Genomic DNA, 9780 nt, shown 5'->3' with positions numbered 1-9780 from the left:
TTGAATCATTTTCTTTATTATAAATGATATTTTCTTCACGTATAAACCCATGATGACGTCTGAATCCCATACAAGCCAAACTTTCCAATTGTTCATCTAATAATTGTCCTTGATGTTCATCATTTGGATTATAAATATTACCATCGATATACTCTAAGATTAAACCATAACCAGCTCTTACAAAATAATCTTCTTCATCAAATATCTCAACAAATACACTTTTGTAAAGCTTTCGAGCATTAAAGCTCCCAACTCTTTCACGATTATCAGGATCTTGTGTATAATCATTTATATATTCGAGGATATTTGCCTCTTTATTTGCTTTTTCTAATTGTATTAAATCATAATCTTCATCATAATTTTTAAATATTCGGATTGGATAAAGTTTTAATATTAATTGATCATCGACTGAGTTCAAGCCATCAATTTCCAAAGTTTTTGAAATGCTTTTATAAGATAAATTAAACACATCAGCGCTAATATTATCACCTAATTTTAACAATTCTAAATCTTCAGCTAGTAGCTCTAAACCACGATCCTGATCACCATCAATTAACATTGGTTTTTCAATGTGTTTTCTTGGAGAAGCTTGCATCTTTTGGATGAATTTTTCAGCTAGCTTGCAATATCTTTCACCATCTCTAAGTTTTGATATCACAAAAAATAACAACCATTTTAACGTTAATCCAGTATCACAATTCTTAACAAATTTGTAATGAATACTAATCCCCATGTAATCTTCATCATCAACCTTGATGATTTTACTTTTGTCACAATCAATTTTAAATATCAATGATTCTCGAAGATTACTGATCATTCCCCATGATGTATTTTCCCTGATCATGTACTTCTGAACAGTTTGTTCAATGAAATTGTTGAGTTTAATTGTTGAATGGTTCATCTTGTTGACAATTTTGGTCTTTTCGGTAGTTGATCCATCTTCATGTTGATTATTCTTTGAATTTGTAACTTCATTTAGATAATCAATTGATCTTTTCAGATTCATTTCTAAATCTTGATCTTTCTTCACTTTTATTGCTAATGACGTGGATTTTTGTTTATTGTAGACTATTAAATCATTTTCAGGGTAGTTTCCTTTCAACTGTTCCAGCTCAAGCATCCACAATTCATCTTCATCTTTCATTAACACAGAATTAATTTCATGTTTGACTCTAATGTCGTTAGCAATGTCATTGTCTGAAGAATAATTGTTTTCTAATTCGTAAAAATCAATAACAAATTCAATTACATTTGTTAAAGAATTTTCAAGATCCGCTTCTCTCCATGGTTTCAATTTTTGGTATAATAATTTTGAAACTATTTTTGGCTCAAGAAATTTCAAGTCTTTCTCTCCTAAGCTTTGAACTTCTCTCTGGATTTCAAACTTAGAATTTCTTTCGATATACTTTAATTTCCAATCATCCAAAAGTCTTCCTTGCTTCTTTAGTTCAAGATTAAAATCATCAAAAAGCCAGTCTATTTCTTCAAATATCTTTTGAGGGTCTTTTATTGATTGAAAACTATTCCAAAGTTTTTCCACTTCATCATTACATCTTGATTCAATTTCTTCATCTCTGATTTCCTTAGCTTCAGTTATGATTATAGGTTTGAACTTGTCTGTTACACCTGTACCAGATAACCTACTGGTTGATTTCAAAGAACTTTTCAGATTTTGATCATTTTCCAAAATATTTTTGACTTCTTGGGGATCAATGTATTGGTTTAATGCATCTTGTATGAGGTCCTGATCTGTACCAGGATGAACCATTGGTGTTGTAGTACTTAAAAGTAGTTTCAAAACATCCATATTTTTGTATTGTGACGATTCAATACTTTTAGGAGTCTCATCATCTTCTTTGATGGAATCATATAAGAAGGCTCTAGTGAACATTTTCATAATATTCAATTGTTCTTTATTATGAATTGAACTAGACTCGACTTCTCCATGGTTTTTGATGATTCTTGATATCTCTGGTCCAATAGAGAAAGGGGATTTCCTTCTGGAAACCTTTGATAATTCACCCAACAAAGAAGCAAACTTTCTAGCAACTGACATTACCAATTAAATACCAAATTATTGTGTTCAATTGAATGAATTGACTGAAGTAAAAGTAAAAGTATTTGCTGAAATTTCAATTATATTGCAAAAAAATATTACGTAATCCATATTTTTGATTTTCTTTTGTGTAATAACAAAAAACAATTTTAATGGTTTTTAATGCTTTTGAAAAGAAAACCAAAGGAAATGACAATTGACGGGTGATGAATATGGTGGATTTAGAAAGGTGGTTTTTGTTGTTTCAAAGATGAAGCTCATATCGGTTTTTGTACGAACAATCATCTTGTTCATCTGTTTCAATTGTGTGGAATCAACTTGGTACTTTTCAGAACATCGAATTTGTGATGCTACAGGTGATTCATGGTTACCATTCTCAGGTTTTAGAATTCATAGGAAATTTATGGTTAAGAATTTGAAGCCTCCAATGTTACATTTTGTTTCGTTATCTCATTGTAACCAAGGGGAATTAAATTATGAAAGATTGATTAGAACTGGTAGAGAAACTGATATTGAATGGGATAAACCAATTTGTTTTTTCAGAGAAGGTAACGGTAATGATGATCTAAATCATGATGATGGTATAAATCTAAAAGAATCCAAATCAAATAATGATCAAAAGAAAAAGGGTGATAAGAAGAAATCATCATTAGAGGATACTTTAACAAAAGGTAAACATTTGAAATCTGTTAATCCTTCACATTCAAATATTGCCAAACAGAAGGATAAAATTGGTTTACTGAAATCAAAACAAGTTATAACTATTGATGAAGTTTCTAAAAAACCACATTCAATTTCCAAATCAAATCTTTTCAACCATACCGCTGCTACTACTTCTTCATCAGATTTGAATAAAAGAGATAAAGATCCACATCTGCATAAACAAACTTTCAATGCATTAGTTAGAAAAATTTCCTCAAAGGCAAGATTTATTGAATATAAACAAGATTCCCTTGTAACAGATTTAGAAGATTTAGAACCAATAAGTTATCAAGAATTAAGTAACAAAGATCTCAATAATTTGAAATGTTTCAAACTTGCAAGAAGGAAAAAATATGCTGAAAGACAAATGATGGTTTATGCTCCATATACATGGGTTGGTGGATTATTTGAATGTAATGTTAATAATGATATCAAAAGGCAATATATTCAAAGTTTGAAAGATTCAAGAGATTTTATACAACCATTTGATTTTAAATGCGATTCAAAAGAATCAACTCCATTATTCCCATTAATTGCAGATGATGTTACAAGTCAATGGATTGATAAAGAAAAAGGTGCTTCTGTATCTCAAAGAATCCCATATCTTTATACACCTGGTGTTCTTGATGTTAGATATGGTAAAAGTGCTAAATCTTTAGGTGTTAAACATGGTGATAATTTATTTGAAGGTCATGATATTATCAAAAAAAATCATGATTCAGTATCAATGGATCATTGGTTTAAAGAAGTTGAAATTAATGAAAATTATAATTATACAAAGCAAGATTTACAAACTTTAGATTCAACAACAAATTCATCTTCAAATTTATTTGATAAATTTTTACAATCTGATAAAAAATTCCTTCAACCTTGGGAATGGGATTCAAAAGAATTATTAGGAAATGATAATGAAGGTATTGGCTACTTGGAACATAAATTTCTTAGTGTTATGGGTAGAATAAAAGATAAACTGATTGTTGATGATTTTTTAAATAATGTTCAAGAACATTGGGATAATGTAACTTTATCAGCAGAGAAATTGATATATAAATTACATTGAAAGGTCGAGTACTATGAATATATGGTTAATATTATTTTCAATGATGGTATATTGTAGACCTATGACTACAATTATCTAAAAGACTATACGTCTAGACTCTATACAGTTTAAGTTATATAATGTAGTATTACAGATCAGCAACTATATGCGGTGGCCTTAACAAATTTCGATTAACTTCTCATGCTTATTGTTTATATATCAAGGATAACGATTTAGGCTTTCTATCTCAAATTTATATCAATCATCATACAAAGCTTGTCATATTGAACATCAAACTCATATTAATATGGTTGCAGACCGTAAAGTAAGGGCTCTGAAGCGTCTATTAAATGATAAATCTGAAGCTTGTTCAATGAACTTTTGGACTGATATAGCACCAATTTTTTTACAAAACAATGGGAATCAATACAATTTTAATGAAAACATAGCATCATCAGATGATGTATTCATCGTCTTAGATGAGCTTATCTATAAGTTAAGAGCCGATAATATTCAGCTCAATAATCAAACTCAACTTGATCAATCAATTAATTCGTTAAAGCTGTCCATGGTTAATTGGGTAAACCTCATCATGTGTTTACCATCATCATATTATAATATAATCAATTCCCATAAATTTTTGAAAGTTGTAAAAGACCAATTAATTATTGACGAAACTGAATTTCAAGATAGCTCTGTTGTGCAAGCAATAAGTAAACAGTTTGAAGAAGCCAAAAAAAAAATTATAGATAATACTGTAGCGGTTGGGCAGCATAACATCATCACCAAGTCCATGAAAAATATTGTCATCACAAAAATGGAACTCATAAATGACGATGAAATAGTTAAGAGTTGTCAAAAATTACAAGAAAGGGTTCAAGAGTATTCAAAAGTTAATAAGGAATGTTCTGAAATTTTCTTGAACTTTCAAGCGCAGCATGGTGCATTAATAAACGATAGGAGTGAATATATAAGTTGGAAGAAAAAAGAAGAAAACATACTGATACCTTTTATCTATGAGTTATACAAAGAGTTGAAAAAAAAAAGGGAGCTGTTTAATGTTACGGATGCATTTTTAGCTAGAGAAGCTGGAGATAAAATTTTCAAGGTTTTAAATGAATTAATTAGTCAATATCTCAGTGAAGTAAACATCCAAGACAAATTCCAATCACTCCTTCACTTTATAATGAATACAATCAACACTAAAGACCACCAGTATCATATTGAACGGGAACACAGCTTAAGTTCTAAAGGAATATATGAGAAATTAAAGTCAGATTATTTTGATATCTTAAACAAAACCAAAGATCCACCAGCAAATTATGAACTAAATAAATCAAATATTGCTTGTGACTTTACAGTTACAAATTTAGAGAATAGAAATGTGTTTATTGTTGAAATTAAGAGAGACTTGAATTTAGAACTGAAGTTCAATAAACTGCTTGAAAATACTAACTCTTCTGGAGATATTTTAAAGCAAACTTCAGACAAAGATCTGATCGAATTATTAGACATTCTAAAACAAATGTCAAGTTACAAGATTGGTACTAATGCTGTCGTGTGCTTGTTATCTAATTACGAATTTACCATCATTTTTGAAATTAAAGGTGCTGAAAATTATAACACTGGTGAATTAATTTCTGATCATGATGATATTGACAAGGGTGACACAACTGCTGATCATAATACAATCATATTCTATGGGTTGCATATCAGCTATTATTCTGTTAGAAATCAAGTCGATGTGACACAGAATATAAATCTCAATTGGGCTATTTTATATTGTTGTGAAAGGTTGAATCAAGAAACAACTTCTTCTCGACCACCAACAAACTCAAGCTCAGAACTAAGTTTACTGGTTGATGAATATCAGGATGATCATGATAACACTGAAAATAATGATCTAAATGATGATAGAAGTGATCTAAATGATGATAGAAGTGATCCACAAGATAATTTACAAGATAATTTACAATCATTGATCGATGGAGATAAGCTAAAAATTAATCAAGATGCAAATGCCAATTTGTATGCCCCAGATTTAGATGATCAGATATTTTCATACAAAAGAATCGAGGTTGATGAAAATGATTTATTTGGAAATTATAAGGATAACCGTTTCAATAAAACAACTGAAATATTAAAGAATGATCATGAAGCTAGAAACAAATCAAATACTGTTTTAAAAATACCTTTAGATGTTTTAAAAAGAATAGGATTGACTAATGAAATTGATTCAAAAAACATCCATGATGTGGTGAAAAGTGATTATATAATGAAGATAAGCTGTATAGACACTATTGATATGAAAGGGTCTATAAAGAAGCAGCCATATCCTTCAACTTTGGATTTATTTAAGGAACAGTTTGCAGCTTTTAAGAATATCAACAATTTCAATGCAAGACAGATTCTTAATGGATCAGAAGATCTATTACATGTTCCAAAGTTATACTCATCTGGATTCATCAAAATTAGAAATAAATATGGTTACATTGTTATTGCTGGTTATTTTTTGATCCTTGAATACATTCCAGGTCAAATTTTTGATCCATCCAGCCCAAAAACTGATGAAAATTCATGGATTCATAGAGATTTTGAAGAATTAACCAAAAAACTGACTCGTTATGGTCTTGGGAATAAAGATTTATATACATTTGGTAATATAATCTTGAATAATGTTGATCAAAAACTTTATATTGTTGATTGGGATCTACCAGATCATCAAATTAAATACCCAGATGTTGATGAAAAGAAGGATGATGATGATGATCGTGATATTAGTACTGCAGGTGTTTCAGATAATTCAACTAGAGCTCATTTAGATTCTTTTGATGATGCTGGTTCTTCAATTACTATGGCTACAACAGCACAAGATGAACAAACTCAAGAAAAAGAATGATTTTATTGCTTGAATTTTTTTAAAGTAAATGGCTTTTTATAGTATATCAATATATATTTATCTTTTGTTAATATATATGTAGTGATCAAACATATTATACATATAACCTACATTCTTAAATGATATTCATAATATATAAACTTATAATATATTGTGGTTAACTAAATAAGTATAGAAACATTCCAATCTAATATTGATAATAGAATGGATAAGAAAATATAATAACCCGAAAGAAAAATAAAATTTGAACTAATGTACATAAATGAAATTATTTTGAATTAATTCCATTGAAAAATTGATAAAATAAGAAAGAAAATTGTTTGTTTTGTATTTCCCAAGTCCCATTAAAGTATGATAATGATAATGATAAAGTGTGCTTTGTCTTTTGTTTGTTTTGTTTTTTTTGTATGTTGTATAATACATTGTAATCTTAGATTTTACGATATGGAACATCATCAGAATCTTGTGAATATCTTTGAACATGATTTAAATTTGTACCACTTTGATTATTTGATCCGCCAATAAAATCATTTGTTTGAGTAATATCATCATTTTGTAATCTATTATTAACATGGTTGAAAGAACTTATTGATTCATGTTTTTGATGATAATTCTCTAATTGTTCTTTAGGTAATGGTGGTTGTTGTTCATCAAAATCAAATCCATCTTCATCATTATTATTATGTTGATTATTATGATCTGGTAAATAAGAAGAATCTGATAATAATCTTTTTTCATTTGTTTTTTTTTGTGATTTATTTCTCTTTAATGAACGCCCACCAGTTAATTTACGTACAACTTTACCTGTAAAAGTTTCTTTTTCATTATCAGCAATTGGTACAGATGAATCTTCATCACCTTGAGTTGATGATGATTGATTTTGTGTTGATGTTAAAGTTGATCTTTTCATATCTTGTAATTCATTTTCCCAATTAGTACTATGATCTTTTGCTGCAATACCTAAAGCCATTAATTCTGCAGTTGGACCCTTTTGTGCAGTATGATTACTGAATTTTTGGAATGAAGCTCTATCATCTTTTGCAGGTTTAAATCTTGTATCTGGATTTTTAGAGAAAATGATGAAACCACAACCTAATAATAATAAAACTAATAAAATAACAGTAAATGCAGCATTTAAAATAAAGAAAACCCAACCCATAACTGAAGCAACTGCAGCTGGTTGACCAAATAAATTGGAATAAAAGACAAATAAGAATGAATTTATGGTTATAACTGTTTGAATCATAATGTTAACAATATTTGTTGGACTATTCAAATAAGGTTTAAAATGAATTAATAAACCTAAATAAACCATATCAACAATCCAAAAGACCATTGCAGAAGTTTTACCTGAACCTTGACAAAATGCAATAAAGATAGCTTTAATTATAGTATGACCCAAGACAACTGCACCCCACCAATATCTTTTAGCATTAAACATTGTATAGAAAAATCCATATTTATCCAAGATTTTATCATCACCATACAAGATTGCAGCAGGATTTTTATGAATTGAAATTGATTTTTTAGCAAATGAAATAACTCTAAAACATGACCAACCCAAGATACCTAAAGCTAAAATTAAAAACAAGATAGCCAATACAATAACTGCAGGTGAATCTCTTTGAACAAATTCCCATAATGATAAAATCATTAATTGAGTAAACCCAATGAAAATATATCTTGATAATGAACCTTTTAAAATTTGTTTCCAATTTTGTCTAAAGTCAATTAATCTATATGATTTAATCCAACCTAATCTTATAAATAATTCTGATGCATATTTAACAATGAAAATAACACCAACAAGAACATAACCAAAAATAATGAAAAATGTAAAACCTGTACAAACAACACTTGTAGTTTCAATATTTGCTAAATAAGCTAATCTTTTAATACCACGGAAAATTAAAACATTATGATTACCATAGATAACAACTGGTTTATCTCTTTTCAATAAATCCATACCTCTTTTAACATAATCAACAGATCTTTGAACCAAGATATTAATAGTCTTGGAAGTTAAATTTAAAGTTGGAGTACCACCAGTTGATTGAACATACCATCTAAAGATTCTTTGCATAAATGTGACTCTAATTAAACCCATTGACCAAGCTAAATTTTCAGCCCAAGCTGAGGCAATTGGTGGGACTTGATCAACATGTTGCATACATAAAACAACAATACTTTGGAAATATAAGAATAAAGAAACAGCATTAGCACCAACATGAGACGCAGCATTTGAATTACCAAAAGCTGAAGCAATAGCACTTGTTAATAAACCTAAACCTGCAATAACAGCAGTTGCCCATTTAGCACCAGTTTGAGAAACAGAATGACCATTAGTGAAATAAGCTTGAATACAAGCAACTTGAGTACCATTTGAATTTTTAACTTTAACTCTTGCAAAAGCATCAATATCAGGAACTTGATAAGCAATACCAGGGATTTGATTAATATATTCTTTAGAAATATATTCAATAGAATCAACTTCAACTTGACCTGGGAATAATGGACAAAATTGTTTCCAACCTAAAGAACAAAGATCAATTTGTCTTGTAATGATCTTGAAACCATAAGCATAAACATCTAAATCAGCTATAATATAATCACTAATTTCAGATGTGAAATCTAATGTATAATGTAAAGAACCATCATCAGGTTTGAAAAGAACATCGAAATAAGTAGCTGATAATTGGGAATTTTCCATACAAGTCACCAATGAAGATGCTTTTAACACTCTTGCCTGTGTGAATGGTATGATCTGTGATAGAGCTATAAGGAATAAGTTGAACCTCATTTTCTCTGTGTTGTGTTGTGTTTGTTGTGTTGTTGTTATCCTGGTTCCTTACCAGATCAAAATTGGATCAAAATTGGATCAAGAAATAAGCAGGGAGTGTGATGAAAGGGAATATAATCAGACAAGCAAAAGCAAATGAGACAGAGCAAATGAGACAGAAACAGTGATATAATAGTGGTCTTTATGGGCCTTTTATGAACTATTTCCTAACAAGTTTCAACAAGTTTTCGACACAGCGGTTAATTTTGTTTATTTTCCTTGTTTTCTTTGATTTCAATTTTGAT

At 29.2% G+C, this 9780-nt stretch overlaps 3 protein-coding genes across 3 annotated transcripts; 2 read left to right on the top strand and 1 right to left on the bottom strand.

Annotated features, from left to right (window-relative positions):
- Window positions 1–2306: 2306 nt before the first annotated feature.
- On the top strand, window positions 2307–3818 carry BN7_4562 (uncharacterized protein; the record flags this gene model as incomplete). The annotated part of the gene is made up of 1 exon (XM_011274878.1): window positions 2307–3818. One exon carries the CDS (start codon window positions 2307–2309, stop codon window positions 3816–3818), a length of 1512 nt encoding a protein of 503 aa, XP_011273180.1.
- Window positions 3819–4104: 286 nt separating this feature from the next.
- Window positions 4105–6696, top strand: BN7_4561 (uncharacterized protein; the record flags this gene model as incomplete). The annotated part of the gene is made up of 1 exon (XM_011274877.1): window positions 4105–6696. One exon carries the CDS (start codon window positions 4105–4107, stop codon window positions 6694–6696), a length of 2592 nt encoding a protein of 863 aa, XP_011273179.1.
- Window positions 6697–7126: 430 nt separating this feature from the next.
- Window positions 7127–9496, bottom strand: FLC1 (flavin adenine dinucleotide transporter; the record flags this gene model as incomplete). The annotated part of the gene is made up of 1 exon (XM_011274876.1): window positions 7127–9496. One exon carries the CDS (start codon window positions 9494–9496, stop codon window positions 7127–7129), a length of 2370 nt encoding a protein of 789 aa, XP_011273178.1.
- Window positions 9497–9780: the final 284 nt, after the last annotated feature.

Source organism: Wickerhamomyces ciferrii, contig 00177, assembly GCF_000313485.1.
Source record: "Wickerhamomyces ciferrii WGS project CAIF00000000 data, strain NRRL Y-1031 F-60-10, contig 00177, whole genome shotgun sequence".
Classification (NCBI taxonomy): Eukaryota; Fungi; Ascomycota; class Saccharomycetes; order Phaffomycetales; family Wickerhamomycetaceae; genus Hansenula; species Hansenula ciferrii.
The sequence above is the reverse complement of the archived record's forward strand: the minus strand, read 5'-3'. Positions and strand labels throughout refer to the sequence as shown.